The sequence below is a fragment of the Oreochromis aureus genome, linkage group 14, assembly GCF_013358895.1.
Source record: "Oreochromis aureus strain Israel breed Guangdong linkage group 14, ZZ_aureus, whole genome shotgun sequence".
Classification (NCBI taxonomy): Eukaryota; Metazoa; Chordata; class Actinopteri; order Cichliformes; family Cichlidae; genus Oreochromis; species Oreochromis aureus.
Genome location: NC_052955.1, coordinates 19,010,866 through 19,029,236, shown reverse-complemented (window position 1 = coordinate 19,029,236; position 18,371 = coordinate 19,010,866). Strand labels below are relative to the sequence as shown.

Below are 18,371 nucleotides of genomic sequence, written 5' to 3'. Positions count from 1 at the left end.
ATCCAATTTCTCTATCTTTTCTACCTGTCTCAGTTCCTCCACTGATCCAGCCATTTGACTTCCCTCCGACTTCCATCGGTAAATTGATGTACATTGCCTGCGTGGTGTCGTCTGGAGACATGCCCATACGCATCACGTGGCGCAAGGACGGCCAGGAGATCGTGCCCTCTTCGGGCATCACTATCGACACGAAGGAGTTCATGAGCTCCCTCCAGATATCCAAGGTGTCGCTCAAGCACAATGGCAACTACACCTGCATTGCCAGCAATGATGCTGCCACTGTCAGCACAGAGAGGCAGCTCACAGTTACAGGTAAGAAAAGAAAGAGCACAAAAGAGAGAATATGAAAGAGATATTTAGAAAGGGATGAAGGACAAATGGAGGAAAAAGGAGCACTTTGGAAATTTGGTATTCCACTTGAATAAAGATGGAGGACCTGGATGATAAAAATAAAAATGGTCAAAAATCAAACAGCAGAACTGATTTGCACTGGATCCTTCACTTCTAATTTTGATATTCCAATACCTTTTTGGTTTAATGCCACATTTTTCAAAACACAACACAACACAAAAAAGATAAGATTTTTAAAGTATTACAGGACATCTCCACATCCCCCAAGTAACATTAGATTTTTCTCTCTTTAATTATCAGCACATTAACACTTGAAGAAAGGGTTATTTTGGGTGAAGTCTATGTCACCTCTTACAAAGCCTTTTTTTGCACAACTTGAAAAATTAAGGTAAAAAGTGTAACCTGCACGATGAGAGGATGCAGGGATACTTTTGCGGTGTGAAGGCACTTAAACGGTGACTGAATAGTTTGATGAGTTTAAAATGTATATGAATTATATTCCATGGCCTTTGCAGTCTCATTTCAATTGATTAACTTGTTAAACAGCGCTCTCCATCATCATCAGCTATCAAAATTTCAACTAAGGACAACTCTTAGTATATGTTGGGTTTTTAAATTCATACTCATCTCCATTTCCTCACTAAACATTATAGGTTATTGAAATAATAACAGAAATATCAATCTCATGTTTAATATTCTCCAGTGCCTCCTCGGTTTGTGGTGCAGCCCAATAACCAGGATGGGATCTATGGGAAGTCAGCTATCCTGAACTGTTCTGTTGATGGATACCCTCCTCCTAAGGTCATGTGGAAGCATGCCAAAGGTGCATTAGGTACATGAGTTTTATACGATCCTAAATTCTTTATTTATGTACTGCGATGTGCCTCCGTCAGCTGTTCTCTGCACATTGTCATATCTATTCTGTGCAAAGTAAAATGCTGCTAGTTAACTACATCATAATCTCATGTTCCTTTGCTCACTCTCTCTCTGTCCAGCGGGTATTGGGAACCCACAGCAGTACCACCCTGTGCCTCTGACGGGCCGTATTCAGATCATGAATAATGGCTCTTTACTTATCAGACATGTCCTGGAAGAGGATCGGGGCTTCTACCTCTGTCAGGCCTCCAACGGCGTGGGCTCAGACATCAGCAAAAGCATGGTGCTCACAGTTAAGAGTGAGTATACAAACTTGCACTGGTTAATGTAGCAGGGTATGACTTCTTCGCTACGCAGACGACTGCAGTGAGGCCATCTAGGATGCTCCAGCGCTCCCTCTTTATCGGTCTTCATCCACATGCACTCACTAACCGTGTCAAACCAATGAGCCAGCTCGCAACACTCTCTCTTTCGGCACAACCGTACACGCACATACATGCACCATCGTAGACTCAAAGAGCAAAGGTGACCGTGGACATAAGTGAAAAAACATACAGTATAGAATGAGAAAAAAGTGTGTGTGTGTGTATCTGCGATAGACATTGACAAAGCAAGCAACTCAGCGATTGATCTTTTGACTCTCGGGATCTGTCTACAGACGATCAAAATGACTTTGAGCTTAACCATTATCTGCAATCAATCTCTTCAACCTGCCCTCGACGTCAGTAACACCCTATGTAATCTAATGTGAAACTCCACAGGGAGAATATGTATGCAAACACACACAGACACACTGACCGTCAGCATCTAGTAGAGCGTTATATGATGCCAATATATTTTTTAGTATGCAGTACACTGACCTTGACCAAAAATCTGTAATCAAGAGATGTCAAGGCTTAATATTCTGACACCTTTTGACACTTGTACACACAGACACATATAACAAGCTGCACATAAATCTATCTACTAGTTTCATCATGTTTTTCTATCACAGGGTTGCCCCCTTCTCCCTCTCTCTCTCGCTCCCTTTCTCTTTCTCTCTCCCCTTCTGGTGTTAGTGTTATTGATTGAACCGTTCCTCTCCTCTGCCTCCCTCAATTCTGTCTGTTTCACTCAGCGGAGAGGGAGGAAAAGAGGAAAAGAGGGAGGGTGAGATGAATAAGTGATGAAAACAAAACAGCAGAAGCCTCCTCAGATCGATATTTTGTGTGTGTGCAAATGAGTGCGTGTGCCCGTGTGTCTGTTGGAGAGAGAAGATTGAGTGTGTAAAGGGATTTTGTGTATAGAGTGTACACGAAAGGTAGAGTGTATCGTTTTTGCCTCTTCATTCACCTAGACCCCAGTGTTAACTATTGGAGAATGAGGAAGGAGGTTTATTGACTTTACCTCATTGACCACAGCTCTTCATTACTTTACTCCAATGGAACTTGGCTACTCTGAACTCCACCTTTTTCAACTGCCAGTTATCCCACCTTTCTCCTCTCTGCTATTTCCCTTCTTTCTGCTTTTCCACTTAAACCCTGCTTATTATCCACTTACTCTTTCTTTTCCTTCCTCCCTCTCCCCTCTTTTATCTGCTTCTGTCATCTGACATCCCTCTCATCAATCTGTTTACTGTTACCATTTCTGCCTGCTTCACCCCATTTATTCTTGCCTTCTCTTCATCTCACACTCCATTTCCCGTCTCCTTCCAGTCCCAGCAATGATCACCAGTCACCCCAACACGACCATGGCTAAGAAGGGTCACTTGAAGGAGTTGAACTGCACAGCCAGGGGAGAATGGCCCATCATCATCCGCTGGGAAAGGGGTGACACCGTCATCGACCCTGATCGCAACCCCCGATACTCCATTACCACCAGTCCCAATGAAAAGACTGATGAGGTGTTGTCAACACTCAAGGTAAAAAAAAAAAAAAAGACTTATATATAGTAGAAGATCTAGATCATTTCTGATGAAATGAGACATTAATGTCTCACTGACTCTTATTCAGTTGACAGATGCATGAGCTTTAAATCTTTTCTTCTGATTTACTTTTTCACACCCAGACTTCAACCCTGAATTTTTCAACATATTACCCGACAGCATTGTACGTGCGCACACTAATGACAGACTTAATTTAGACATTAAACGGTCTTTGTCCTCCTAGCTCCCCACCATAAAATCCCTGTAATGTCTGATTGCGCTCATGGGACAGTAACGCAGTAAACCGATCAGAAGGTGCAACTTCAGACACGGTCCAAAACGGAAAATCACACGGTGATTTTCCAGAGATTTCAGAGTTCACGTGTGAAAACAGCTGTAACTTTCACCATGCAAAGCAAACTATTTGGTACAGTGTCAACTTTTGTACCTTCCTTGTCTGTGCTTCATAGCGTTAGGGTTAAGATTAGAACAAAGATAGCAAAACCAGTGTGTGTATTTGGGGTTGTTGTTAAATTGTGCTGGCCACAAATTTAGCGATCAGTTAGTGTAAGAGAAATTAATTTATTATTAAATTAATTTATCGGAATATAAGAATAGATATACTTAACCCAGCTTCAAAACAGAAATTCTAATTCTCAATATCTCTATGTCTTAATTTTCCTTTAATATACCGTGGCTGTCATAGCAGCCATGGGTTGTCTCCTAATTCATTTAAAACTGAAATTCTGCACTGGCCAGGCTCAAATGAAAGCACGGAGCTTTTTTAGCCTGCTGATGCCATGTTTTTCAGATATTAACAAAAGGTAATGGAGGGAGACGCATAAACGAGGAGCAACTTTGTGTTCACTGAATTCAGAGAGTGTCACAACCTCACCGATGATCAAGTGTTTTGTATGTTTTGTCGGTGTATGTGTACCTCACACACCAACCAAATGTTTTTTAGGCAAAAACTGATTCTTGCCACTCAAACTGCAGTGGGTGCCGAGTGTACAGGTGTCTGTTTTCTGTTACACCTTTCAGTGAGGTGAACAGAGTCACCTAAATACCAAACAAAACATGGTCAAGCAAAAACTGTCACTAAGGCGCTTCTTCGTCACAAAGCTTTGCACAGTTTGTCTATGCAGACATAGAGTTGTTTCTCTCGTTGACATTTTTTTCTTTGTACCTTTCTCACTCCAGCTCAAGCCAGCAGAGCGTGAGGATTCAGTCTTCTTCTCTTGTCATGCCATCAACTCTTACGGAGAGGGACGAGGCCTTATCCAGCTCACTGTGCAAGGTAAGCACTCATGTGCAAATGCACGTACTGTACCATCCTCACTTTAATTCCATAAAAGCTCTTTCTTCACCTTTGAACTCTGTCATGTGGTCCTTTTTTTCTCCTTTTTCTTGCCTCCTTTTGTTCACTTTGTCTAATTTTAAACCTCAGAGCCTCCAGACCCTCCAGAGCTAGAGGTGCGAGAAGTGAAAGATCGTAGCATGAATCTCAGGTGGACACAGAGATTTGATGGGAACAGCGTAATTACATCCTACGATATTGAATACAAGAACAAGACAGGTGAGTAAAAGTCAAGTCTGATGATTTATTTTATTAATGTATTGCAAAAGGAGTCAACCCTAAAAGTAGCAGTATATTCTACACTGAAAATTGCTAGGCTGTTGGTGTTTGTTTTATTTGAGCTTCTTTATTTGAAGCTATTTTAAACTGAATGCCAATAGCATTCCCAACCTCCCAACTTCCCATGTCCATCCAAAGTGTTGAAGTAGTAAAATGTGCTATTTTCTTCTGTTTTGTCAGATTCCTGGGAATTAAAGCATGCCACCCGAAATATCTCTCCAACCAACAACCAGGCCAACATAGTGGATCTTCATCCTGCATCTGTCTACAGTATCCGCATGTACTCCTACAATGCTATAGGCAAGAGCGAGGCTAGCAAGGAACTCACTATCAGCACAGAGGAAGCACGTAAGTCTTTTGACAGCACTGCTTTCTACTCGCTTGAATGTAGGCAAATATTTTATTTTTGCTTGTTGTATGAGCAATTAGCGTTTGCATCTGTTATGACTCTGACATCTGTCCTTGACTAATCATTTTGAATGCTGGTCTCAATAAAACTGAAACAAACTTGTTTTGATCTAAATATTCGAGAAAAAATATGAAACGTGGAAACGTTAATGTTTTTCTGACATTAGTGAAATGCCTCCACTCAGTCCCATTGTCTCTCTTGTTATAGAGCCTGATGGTCCTCCAATGGATGTCATCCTGCAGCCTGTGACATCTCAGAGTATCAGGGTCACATGGAAGGTAATGCATTTCAAGGATCTGTCTCCTGACCAGATTTACCTTATATTATTTTATCATTCTTTCTTCAGATTAACTTATTTTTTGTGTTAATGTATGTGTGGAGGTGTCAATGTCATTACACAATCTCGCAATATGAATATTGATTCTAATGTGAGAACATTTTTTTCTAATGGCAACCTTTAGGCTCCAAGGAAGGAGCTGCAGAACGGTGTCATCCGCGGTTACCAAATCGGTTACAGAGAAAACGGCCCGGGTAGTAATGGCCAGTACAGCATCGTGGAGATGAAGGCCACTGGAGACAGTGAGGTCTACACACTGGACAACCTGAAGAAGTTTGCCCAGTATGGTGTGGTTGTCCAAGCCTTCAACAGAGCAGGCACAGGACCTTCCAGCTCAGAGATCAATGCTACAACACTAGAAGACGGTGAGCAATACATAACTGTGTCAACATACGCGTAAAGAGATTTAATTGTCTGTAGGACTGTATAATAAGGTAAATGTTGGCTACCTTAATGACCTGTAGCAATATTGGAACAAATAAAACAAATAAGTGCAAATGTGCAGTGGAAAAGGACAAAGTCAGTCATATGAAATATCAGCCTCTGCACTATTTCTCATGCCATTGTACTTCTTGCTTTTGCAGTCTGGTCTCTTTCAAATCATGCCGTGCTGTATAACCTCAAATTACTACATTCGCTCTGTTGCCTCAGCAAGAATGAATATTGGCTGTTGAAATTCCAATCCCTCTTATAAATACCAGCTCACAGAGAACCTCTGTGATTCATGTAAAGTGAGTGTAGACAGAGTGTAGATACTGCAATACGTCCCGATCATTAGTGGGTAGAGGGGTTAATGCTGACTGGATGAATGACTAAAACACAAAAAGCACTTGGAGAGCAAAACCCTCTTCTTAGGCTGGAAAGTGTTGCACAAGATTCATATTTTACCAAGCAAACACATTAGAGAATCGTTGATACTTTTGAAAAAAACACTGATGACAAAAATTGACCAACAAAAAGACAAAAATGTGCAACACGAGCTTAAAAGCAGTTTGGGAGAGATGGAAGAGGCTGGTGTAGTAAACTGATGGAGCAATCGTAGTAGAGCAATGAGTCCTTGTCCTTCTTTATTGTCCTGTGTTTGAATTCTGATCCATTTAGCTTTTCAACCAGACTTTCAAGAGCTAAACTTTATACTGCAAGGACAGGCACCTTTTTAAATAAAATATTTTATCATTTATTTATTCATTTATTTTTTTATATAAAGCATTGGTTTCTATGCTGACTGCATTAATTGACTTTTGTACGGTGGCCCTGCGAGGCCAAACAGACTGCAACTTAAGAAAACACCAGCAATAAGAAAAACGCTGCAAAAGCACACAAAACACAACGGAAATAGGAAAAAACGACAACGGAAATAGGAAGAAAAAAACAGAAATAGGAGAAACAAAAACAGAAATAGGATTAAATAATTCTTAGCATATTGTGGTTCCTGCAACTGGTCCGTCGGGTTATTGTCTCCCCAGAAACACTTCCCTTGTGCTTTTGGAAATCTGTTTTTTCCTATTTCTGTTTTGTTGTTTCCTATTTCCGTTGTGTTTTGAGTGCTTTTGCAGCTTTTTTCTTATTGCTGGTTCTTAAGTTGCAGTCCGTTTGGCCTCTCAGGGCCACCGTACTTTTGGCTACTGATAAAACAAATGAAAACCACGACAAGTTGACAGTTGTTATGCTCAAAATTAGCAGTATGGCAGTCACCATTTATCGTATCCTGGTATATCATCTTTTTGACCATAATTTAAAAAAAATCAACATCACATCATATTAAATTAAGCTATGCAATTAAGACCAAACGGTTTACTGACAACATACATCAAGGTGAAGTATTGTAATTTCTTTATAGACATCTATACAGACTTCTTTTCGCTTTCATCCATTCGAAAGAATGAAAGTTGACACATCACCTCTTCGGCTCCAGTTTTTGGACTAGGCGGCTGCATCTGTCATACTTCTTGTGTTCTCATTTGTCATTTCTCACTGGGCAGTTCATCTTCATGCTAAATGCAGACAGCCATCTTTGTTACATACTATCTCTCTCAATCTCAGTCTCAGTCAAACTATTCAGTCTACATTTGCATATTTGTACCATGTACAAACAAACACACATACACCAATCACATACATATTTGTCCTTCCAGTGAACAGTTGGCTGAGCCTCATTGGTCTAGAAGAGACAGAGCCCTCCAGTTCTTTCCTGTGGCTGTCACCGTGGCGACAGTGATATTGATGGCCATTATGATAATAGTGATAACAACAAGCATACTAAAAATAATTATAATTAGCTTGTCTCTCTGTTTGTCTCTCTCTCTTTCCCTGTGCTAGCTTCCTGCTGTAATTATCCACAGCTGAGCGCATTGTCTCCCTGATCCCTCTTTTCATCTTTTTCTGCCCTTCCCTTGCTCCCCTTGCTTTTAACTCTCTTCCTCCCTTCTTCCTCTGCCCATCACCCGCGTGTCCTCCTCCCTATAGCCTGAGTTCATCATCGTTATTTTCCCCAAATTAATGCAGTCATTTATGTAAGGGTTTTTTGTTTGTTTGTTTTGTTTTGTGTTTTAATTTTAAAATATCTGTATAAGCAAGCCCTATTAGAGACACCCATTTGAACCCACTAAGCTTCTTGATCACATTTTTAGTCTTATTTTTCTTCTTGTAAAGGTGGGAATAGGGTTGTGTTTAGTTGCATTCTCATTATTTAGATATGGAAGCTAAAGTTTTTATTCATGCAAAACCATGTTTTGGTTTTCTGATCCTCCTTTCTCCTTTCCCTCCAGTCCTCCATCCTCCTCCCTCCTCCTTTCTCTTCACCAGCTGCAGAGAAATTCCCTGGTGGACTTGGCCCAATCCTTCTCTTTCATTACACTCTGTCTTTCAGTCAGCACTCTTCCTCTCTTCCTGCGCTTCCTTCTCTCACAAGTTGACTTCTGTTCATCTTCAACAGTGGTCTTTATTCAAAGCCTGAATGACTCGTGGTCAGTGGTAGCCAATAGAAAGGACACCTGGACTGGCAGGGACAGAGGGAGGCTTGTACAGAGAAAGAGAAATGGTCCTATACATCAGGCTTGACACATGGCATGGCCTTTCATCTATCACCTGTTTACTCACTTTAAGTTTGATATGGAAATGTATTTTAGGGTTTCAGGAAGGTCTGTTAATAGATTTGTTAATAAACTAACTACCAAAGTCATATCTTTGAAAACAAAAATGTCAACCCCTTTGCATTCATTTAAAAATAATCTGCACAATGTTTAACTTCAGGCTGCAGATACCCCTGCAAACTCAATATCCATATAACCTCAATGAACTTAAGAAATCTAATGGAGACGCTGGTTTTTCAAAATAGTTGAAATATATTTTTCAAAACATAAAAAAAAAATTTCCCGCTCACCCCTGCGGGCGGTCAATCCTTCAAGCTCGGGTCCTCTACCGGAGGCCTGGGAGCTTGAGGGTCCTGCGCAGTATCTTAGCTGTTCCCAGGACTGCGCTCTTCTGGACAGAGATCTCCGATGTTGTTCCCGGGATCTGCTGGAGCCACTCGCCTAGCTTGGGAGTCACCGCACCTAGTGCTCCGATTACCACGGGGACCACCGTTACCTTCACCCTCCACATCCTCTCGAGCTCTTCTCTGAGCCCTTGGTATTTCTCCAGCTTCTCGTGTTCCTTCTTTCTGATGTTGCTGTCATTCGGGACCGCTACATCGATCACTACGGCCGTCTTCTTCTGTTTGTCTACCACCACTATGTCCGGTTGGTTAGCCACCACCATTTTGTCTGTCTGTATCTGGAAGTCCCACAGGATCTTAGCTCGGTCATTCCCCACCACCCTTGGGGGCATCTCCCATTTTGACCTCGGGACTATTTTGAAAAATCTGCATCTCCATTAGCTTTCTTAAGTTCATTGAGCACTGTGGCGTTTGGACAAAAAGCATGGAATGAAAATAAGTTCAAGCAATATGATTTTTTAAGGGAAAAAAGTGTTTATTCATGCTGTTACACTAACTTTTATTTAAGTCAAACTCAACTTGCATTCTGTTTATGGTTACTCTATAAAATAAAATATGAAATTTGTGTTGTGAAGGACATGAATTATTTTTCAGTTTCTGAACTGGGACATGCCAACAAAAGTTTTAGAACCGCTCCCCTAATGTAATCCAGTTCCACAGCATGGAAAGAAATCATCTTCTAATGATAAACCAGATATTTAAGAGTAAATAATTCCTGGATTTTCTGCATTTTATCTTCGTATTGCACTCAGTCAAATGAGTTGTAATTGTTTTTCCAACATTCAATGATCAGACCTTCTTTACTAAAAAGGTGCGCTACATATTTATATACCTGACGATTCACAGCTTGGATAACTCATCTGTCCTTTTGTCCTCTGTCTTTGTCTTTAGTACCCAGTCAGCCTCCTCAGAATGTGCGAGCCATCTCTGTAACATCTGATGAAGCAGTTATCACATGGGCTGAGCCTCCAAGACTGACACTTCACGGTGTATTGAAGGGATATCGTGTTGTTTTTTGGGCTGTTTTCCCAGATGGAGGTGTGTTGAGTTTGTCTTGTTATATCCAGGTTAAATTGCGATCACTATATGACTCAGGTTTGCATTCTAATCTTCTCTCTGTCTTACTGTCTAACAGAGTGGGGTGAAATGCAGAACATCACAACCACCAAAGAGCAAGTGGAGCTGAGAGGCCTTGAAAAGTTTACTAACTACAGCATCCAAGTGCTGGCCTACACCCAGGCTGGGGATGGCGTCCGGAGCAATGTCCTTTATATCCAAACCCGTGAAGACTGTGAGTCCATATTTTACTAGCTCTGACCAAACAGATAAACTAAATGAAGAACTGACCTCCAGTCAGGAGGAGTCATTTACTTTCCTCACATCTTTGGGGCAGGTTTAAGCTTTTTGGGGTTTTTTTTTTCTTGGTTTAGGCAGCAATGTGGGAGGCAGAGAGCCAGCGGGGGTAGAGGGGGTCTTTGTAAGGCTGAGGTTGCTGATTAAAACCTCTTTGTGCTCTGATGTGCCATTACCAGTGCTAATGAGAATTAAGAAGCCAAAAAGTGTGTGTGTGGTTAAGGACCCTAAGGGTGTCAGTCTGTGCATGCGAGTGTGTGGAGATGGGTGGGGGGTTAAGTCTGTCTGTTTGCAGGTGTATATGGCTTTGTGTTGGCGTGCATGCACGAGTGCATGTGTGTGTACATGCGCTATTGTTTGTGTGCAAGTCTACCCCGGCACCCAGCACAAGGAGAGGGATTAATTCTTTGTGGCTTAGAGAGAATTAATTTTGTGCTTACACTGGCGGTGCTGTGGATTACATCCGTATCCGCCTCTCCTCCACCTCCCTGGGGCCAGGCAGAGGAGAAGGCAAGCGTCTGGAGATGAAGAAAATGAGGGAGAGAGGGAGTGCAGGAGAGAGAGGGGAGCAGAGATTCTAAGAAGTGTCATTTCAGAAAAGGCCTTTATTCTCTTTTCACCACCATATCTCCATTTTATGAGCTGGCCCCACTGCAATTGCTATTCAAATATGTCTATTGTGTTAGTCTTTGTGTGTGCGTGTGTGAGAGTGTGCGTGTTTATCAGGGGCAAACTGAGTGTGTCTTTTTTCCCTGATGTGGGTTGACACTGTGTCCAGGGGCAACCTCTTCACAAACGCGCAACGTTTTCTGTATTTTCCCTTTGCCCTCGGTTCTGTCCGCAGCACATGGAAAAGTGTTTGCTGTGCAATTGTGCAAACAGCCAGTTCTCAGTCTGTCGTTCTCTGCCTCCGTCTCTTACATGCATAAACATAGAAGACAGCAAGCATAAGAATATTGAAGACCAGGATTAATTTTTCAGCCTTATATCTAGGGGACCACAGTATTTGGCTCATTGAATGTGTGATTACATGTCTTCATTTGTGGATTTTATGCTAAGAATGCTATTTTGGTATAAATTCCAATATTATCAAGTTCTCTCAGGATTTTTTGACCTTTGACTCTAAATGAACTCATATCTCGTAATAATATTTAAGTGTTACACAAATACCTCTCATATTAATAAATCCTAATGTCATATTCTGCTGGTGCTCGGCCAAATACAAATTTCCATCAAAAACAGCCTAATTTCTGGACATCACTAAGTAAGGCAGTTGCTGGTCATATCATACATTCTTGTTATAGATTATGCATTTTTATATTTTTTGCTCAGTATGAGCCTTAAATGGTGATAGTAAACAGAGAATAATCATTTTCTCTTTATGAAACTTAAGACATATTGTCTGTTCTAAATGTATGTAAAGCTACAGGTGTTACTAGTGTCCGAATGAAGATATTCCAGTAGGATGTTATTTATATAGAAGTGAGGTCTTAACTTAATTAATTCACCAGTAGTTTCATACTTAGCGGGGCTGATGAGGAGAAATCTTTATTTGGGAAGAGGTTGAGGAATACAGTCACGCAGCATAAGGCATTTTTTAGGCCTTTATAAATGATAATAAAGAACCAATATACTTCTAGAACGTATAATAATACACTACTATATGCAGGCTAGTATGCATATAGAGCAGCTGGTATACTGCCAGTCATTTTCTTAACATCATTATCTGTGCTCTATTAAATGGCAGAAAATACTGAAATATTCCTTTTGCATTTTCCCATAAGCCAGGCTATTGATCACTGGAGTTCTCTCTCTAATATTGTAGGGTTTTACCTAATAATATTAACAAGCGCTTCGAGACAGCTGTTGTTCTGATGTGTAAAAGAAAGTTGAATTGAATTCTGACTGCTTGTTTTGTCAAACCAATAGTCTAAAACCCAAAGATGTTCAATTTACTGCAAATAATAAAGATGAAAGGGAAAGCTACTTCCCGTTTACTGTAACCACATTGAAATATAAGTGGTTCACATTTTACTCAGCCCTCCATTTCTTTCTTTTTAGACCCCGGACCCCCAGCTGGCATCAAAGCTGTGCCCTCCTCTGCCAGCAGTGTCGTAGTGTCGTGGTTGCCCCCTCACAAGCCAAATGGAATCATCCGCAAGTACACCATTTACTGCTCCAGCCCTGGGTCAGGCCAACCGGTGAGTTACAAGAGGGGTGCAGAGAGTTTCAGGATAAATAAATGAATTAAAGTGGAAAAGTGCAAAAAGACCAACCCCCAGCATAGCTTGGTAATGAAGGGGACAAGATCCTATTTTCTATGCAGAAAACAGCTTCTGTTAAACATTTTATATGTTGCTGAGATAAAACTCATTTGACTTAATTATAGCGTTTGCGTGTGTGTGTGTGTGTGTGTGTGTGTGTGTGTGTGTGTGTGTGTGTGTGTGTGTGTGTGTGTGTGTGTGTGTGTGTGTGTGTGTGTGTGAGTGAGTGTGTGTAGGTGTGTGTGTTGGGGTGTGTTTTTGTGTGTGTGGTCTAGTGCTGCAGTCTCAGCGAGATACGTGTGTGAAATGAGCTCTCCTCATTCTGCAGTGTGTGTGCGTGCAAACTCACCCTCCAGCCTCATTTACATATCTGCGTCTCATCACGTTGCCAGGACAACCTCATCTGTTCATCAACGAGGGCAGAAAACAAGCCAAGAGCAAATACACACTTTAGCTTAGACACACACACACACACACACGCGCGCACACAGAAACACACTCATAAATGTATTACATGAGCGATATAGAGGTACATACATATATGCAACTCATGTTTCTATAACAGTGTGAATTTAAAGGCAAGAAATATATCCTGCTTGCAGTCTTGAACACACACGCACATGCATACACATGTACTATATAAATGTTCCCTTTGAGAAATATACATCTTTTCCTTAATGTCCCTCATTCATAAATCACTCACACCTTATATCTATCTATCTATCTATCTATCTATCTATCTATCTATCTATCTATCTATCTATCTATCTATCTATCTATCTATCTATCTATCTATCTATCCATCTATCTATCTATCTATATATCTATCTATCTATCTCTTTCTGAAGCCCCCATGCAGAGTTCGGCATGATTACTATGTAAATGAGTGCGACTGGAGAGAGGGAAGGAGGGATGGGGGGGTCAGACACACCGCGCGGGGAGTACTTTTGTTCCTCTTTTCATTATCTCGCTCTATCGTTCCCCGGATCACCGCTATCTCCACGCCGGAGGAATATTTTAATATCCGTTACAGCAACACACACTCTGTCACTCTTCCCTCCCTCCCTTCCTCCTAGCATCTACCCACCCACCCATACATCCATCCCACCATCTATCTATCCATCTCTCCATCCATGCTTCAGCTTGCAGTGGAGAGTATAGAGACAAATGTGCAGAAGAAGATACTGATGCGTATGTGAGAGTCGGGGGGGGGAATGGTAAAACAATGTAAAATAGAAGGGAAGGGGGGGTGTATATTGGTGGATAGATGCAAGAAAAAGCAAGGAGTGGGCCCACAGATGACAGACAAATGTAAAGATAAAGAAATGAAGAACAGTGATGGCATGGGGGGGTGCACAGAAGGATGGTGCAGTGGGGTGAAGAATAGTCGGAGAGAAAAACAGAGAGAGCGTCAGAGGCAAGAGGAATGGATGATGAACAGGGAACATAGTGAAGTAATAAAAAGCTCAGTGGATTCCTTCATGGCGACCTGCTCATAAATGTGAAAAACAACATGAATACTGGAATCTGTTTGCACAGAATAAACCGTTCTGCAGACAACAACCCAGCAGGCTAGGACAGAGCTCAGTAACGCTGCAGTGTCTTCGCAGGTTTTACTGGTCTGGCACATTCGCTGACTGTTCATGCTATTTGACACTTGTATCGCAGTCTTCATTTCATCTGTGCATGTGTGCCTGTCAGTCACAAATGTAAGACGGTGTCAAACTGCTTGGCTGTAGTAAAATATGATTTAGAGGGTGCCGAGTGAATGTTAGGTGCTGCCTTACAGTGCAGTGTGTGTGTGTGTGTGTGTGTGTTGAATTTTTGATTGTGTTTCTTTTTTTTTCATACTATTTATTACTTGAGGCCAGCAGCACAGCAACAGCCAGAGTTGCAGGTGTGTGTATATATAGCTGACTGCTGGGATACCTGAGGAGTAGGTGAAGAGTAGGAGTTGAGGAAATACAGGTATAATTGGTGGGTAGGTGAATAGCGATTGGCAGGCAGTAAAAAGGAAAGATTCTGTGTGTGTGTGTGTTAAGGGGACAGTGATGCGTATATGTCTAGACAGGAGACACATGGCTGGGTTAAACACACTGCAATTACACATCCACCTCCAGGTCATGTATGCGGCTCTATGTGTGTGTGTGTGTGTGTGTGTGTGTGTGTGTGTGTGTGTGTGTGTGTGTGTGTATGCCTGTGTTTCAGTACGTTCATGCATATGTATTGGTGTGTATTCATGGTGCTTGTGGGTAACCATTCCTCTTCCTCTGTCTGTTTGTGTTACTTTCCTCTCCTCTCCTCTCCATCACTGCTGATGCCTGCAGTAGATAGGCCTCATTAGTGTATGACTGTTCATGATATCTCTGACTGACTCATTTGTCTGTCCCCTATTGTCTTCCTCTCTCATATCTCTGTTTGCCCTCCCCGAGGAGAACAGAGAAGGCGAGGGAGTGGGATTCACTCCCCCAATCCAACCCTCTCGCCTCTCTCTCCTCAAGCATCGCTTGCCTTTCTTCCCTCCCTCCCTCCAGCGTCATCCTTTCATACCGTTTTGCCTTACCACATTACGATAAGTCTCAGAACCTCTCTAACTTTTAGCCCATCTTGGTCTCTGTTTTACTGGTACAAAATGAAGAAGAAAATAATTGGTTCACATTAAAATGATGTTCACTCAGTTCATCACATCACCTGCCTCTCCAAACAATCTTGTATTTGGCATCCCCAAAATTTTACCTTATGCTACCTTGAATATACTTTAAATTTTCTGAGAAATGCTATAAAATATTTTTTTTATTTTGAAAAGGTACCGTTAAAGCGCTACGTGTTTCCAAACCAATCCAGACTCTTTTTTATTGTAATTGCCCATTTTGCCTCATTGTGCACTTTTTTGGACTTCAAAACTACTTTAATTCTTCATGACATAGAATCAACAAGGTGCTGGAAACATTCCTCAGAGATTTTGGTGCGTATTGACATGATAGCATCACACAGTTGCTGCAGATTTGTCAGCTGCACATCTATGATGTGAATCTCCTGTTTTTTTTTTTTTTTTTTTTTTTTTTTTTTTTAACCTGTCCCGTTTGGTTCTTTTGCCATCAGAATTATTGTCTAAAGGCGAAGAAAGATGCCCAACGGATTTACTTTTACCAAATTGACCATCCCAGCCTTGCCGTAATGGTCCATTTGATTCACCTTTATTGTTTATTTTATTTTCACTTGCTGAATACGGGACAGACTTGACTGGGGAAAGAAAGGGAGAAAGAAAGAGGGAAAGAAAAACAGCTGAGAAGAGGGACGGGGAAAAGGGCAAAAAACAAAAACCAACAGAATAAGCAGACAAAAAATACATATATCGATCACCTGGATCACCTGTTGAGAAAGAAAAAAAGAAAGCAAGCAGAAGAAAACGAGAGTAATAAACAACATCACAATGATATATGGGAATATGACAGTAAATACTAAATATTAAACATTATTGTGCAGCACGTGAGGTCGACAGTGCACAGTGTGCTTTGAGGTAGGAGCCAAAAAGAGTGTAGTTTGTGTGTGTGATCACCTGTGTGTACACCTGTGAGCATGGACGCGCTTGTTTTTTTTGTTTGTTTGTTTTTTAAAACGTTCCTTCATGTAATGATCTGCTAGAGGGTGTGGGGGGCCACTGCCCCGTCCTCCAGGGCATGAAGCAGGTATGGAGGAGATCAAAACTCCAGACATCCAGAGGCCCCCAGAACACAAGAGACCAAGGAAGACCAACATAGGGGCAGCCGCGCCACTATCCCAGAAAGAGCTGAGGAGAGTCCCAGATGAGGGGTCACTCAGCAGCCGCGGAGCAGAAGTCAGGGGGGGTTGCAGTGACGTGCCCGTGAGCTCCGCCGGCAGCCAGCTGTGCCTGAATGACCGAGCCCCGGGCCGAGAGGCCGAGGGCACCCCACCTCCGAAGTGGGCCTGTGAATCTCCTGTTCTATCACTTCCCATAAGGGGCGTTGGGGCGACCGTGGCTCAGGGTGTTGGGAATCGTATCTGCAACCGGAAGGTCGCCGGTTCGATCCCCGGCCTCTCTGTCCTGGTCGTTGTGTCCTTGGGGAAGACACTTTACCCTACCGCCTACTGGTGTTGGCCAGAGGGGCCGATGGCGCGATATGGCAGCCTCGCCTCTGTCAGTCTGCCCCAGGGCAGCTGTGGCTACAACTGTAGCTTGCTTCCACCAGTGTGTGAATGTGAGAGTGAATGAATAGTGGCATTGTAAAGTGCTTTGGGTGCCTTGAAAAGCGCTATATGAAATCCAATCCATTATTATTATTATAAGTGCTCTATTGGATTGAGATCTGGTGACTGTGGAGGCCATTCGAGTACAGTGAAACCAGTTTGAGATTATTTGAGCTTTGTGACATGCCACTCTATCCTGCTGGAAGCAGCCATCAGAAGATGGGTACACGATGGTCATAAAGGGATGGACATGGTCAACCACAACACTCAGCTAGACTGTGTTGTTAAACAATACTCAGTTGGTACTAAAGGATAAAAAGTCTGCAAAGAAAATACCCTGCACCATTACACCATCGCCTTTCCAGTAGATCAGCAGTTTCTGAAATCATCAGACCAGCTTGTCTGGTACCAACAACCATACAACTTTCAGAGTCACTTAAATCACCTTCCCCATTCTGATGCTCACTTTGAATTTCAGGAGGTCTTCTTGACCATGTCTACATATCTAAATGCATGAATTTGTGCCATTGGCTGATTAGATAATTGCAGTGAGAGGTAGTCGAACAGTTTTAATCAAGTGAAATGATTTTAGGACATTATCAAGTTTAGTCTTCCAAATCAACAATCTCTCTTCTCATTTCGTTTTTCCCTAGCTGCCAAGTGAATATGAAGCTAATCCAGAGCTGCTGTTTTACCGAATCACACACCTCAACCACCGCCAGCAGTACCTGATCTGGGCTGCAGCCGTCACCACTGCAGGCCGAGGTAACTTCAGCGAAAAGGTCACTGTGGAGCCAGCAGCCAAAGGTGAGTCCCTCAATATGAAAGGGAGACCCATGATTAGTGGAAGTGCCCACTGTAGATTAAAGACCCTCAAAATTTAAGTTTGATCATTTTATCGAGGTTCAATGCTAAATTTGTGAAGTAATCTTTTGACCGACTTTTTGTTTGGTGGAAGAAACAAACAGTGCCCTCTTTTTCCTGTTTATTTTTCCCCCGCTTCTGTCCTCTCTCTCAGGAACTATTAGGATACATCTGCTGTTAGAGTGGTGCTGCTCTACAAACCACTCGTTTTCTCTCCGACTATTCTTCACCCCACTGCACCACTCATGAACTAAAAATAAGCATTTTTAAAGGATGTTTTGCTTTACATCCCCCATCATCTTCTTACTGCATTACGTTCGCTATACAATGGAGGAAATAATTATTTGATCCCCTGCTGAATTTATAAGTTTGCTTGCTTACAAAGAAATGAACAGTCTCTAATTTTTATGGAAGTTTTCGTTTTAATGAAAAGAGACAAAAAATCCAGGAAAAACGCACATTACATGAAAGTTATACACTGATTTGTCTGTGAAATAAGTAATTGATCCCAGACCCAGCCACACAGACTGACAAGCCAATCTGTGTGAGCCCGATCTTGCCTCATGGGGTGAGAATGATCATGAGAAAACTACACGGCAGAAGCTTGTTAGTGATCTAAAGGCATTTGGGACTGCAGTCAGCAAGAATACCATTGGTAACACACTACGCCGTA

General features: G+C 42.0%; 1 protein-coding gene across 1 annotated transcript in view; it reads left to right on the top strand.

Annotated features, from left to right (window-relative positions):
- Positions 1–18,371, top strand: part of LOC116314750 (Down syndrome cell adhesion molecule-like protein 1 homolog) — an 88,873-nt gene that overhangs the window by 58,320 nt on the left and 12,182 nt on the right. Inside the window, exons 9-21 of the mRNA XM_039622218.1 lie at positions 34–312; positions 1,055–1,183; positions 1,347–1,526; positions 2,922–3,127; positions 4,331–4,427; positions 4,578–4,706; positions 4,947–5,114; positions 5,383–5,453; positions 5,637–5,877; positions 9,900–10,046; positions 10,144–10,299; positions 12,423–12,562; positions 17,488–17,641. Coding sequence (XP_039478152.1) covers positions 34–312; positions 1,055–1,183; positions 1,347–1,526; positions 2,922–3,127; positions 4,331–4,427; positions 4,578–4,706; positions 4,947–5,114; positions 5,383–5,453; positions 5,637–5,877; positions 9,900–10,046; positions 10,144–10,299; positions 12,423–12,562; positions 17,488–17,641 — 2,097 coding nt within the window. The remainder of the gene's footprint in view (positions 1–33; positions 313–1,054; positions 1,184–1,346; positions 1,527–2,921; positions 3,128–4,330; positions 4,428–4,577; positions 4,707–4,946; positions 5,115–5,382; positions 5,454–5,636; positions 5,878–9,899; positions 10,047–10,143; positions 10,300–12,422; positions 12,563–17,487; positions 17,642–18,371) is intronic.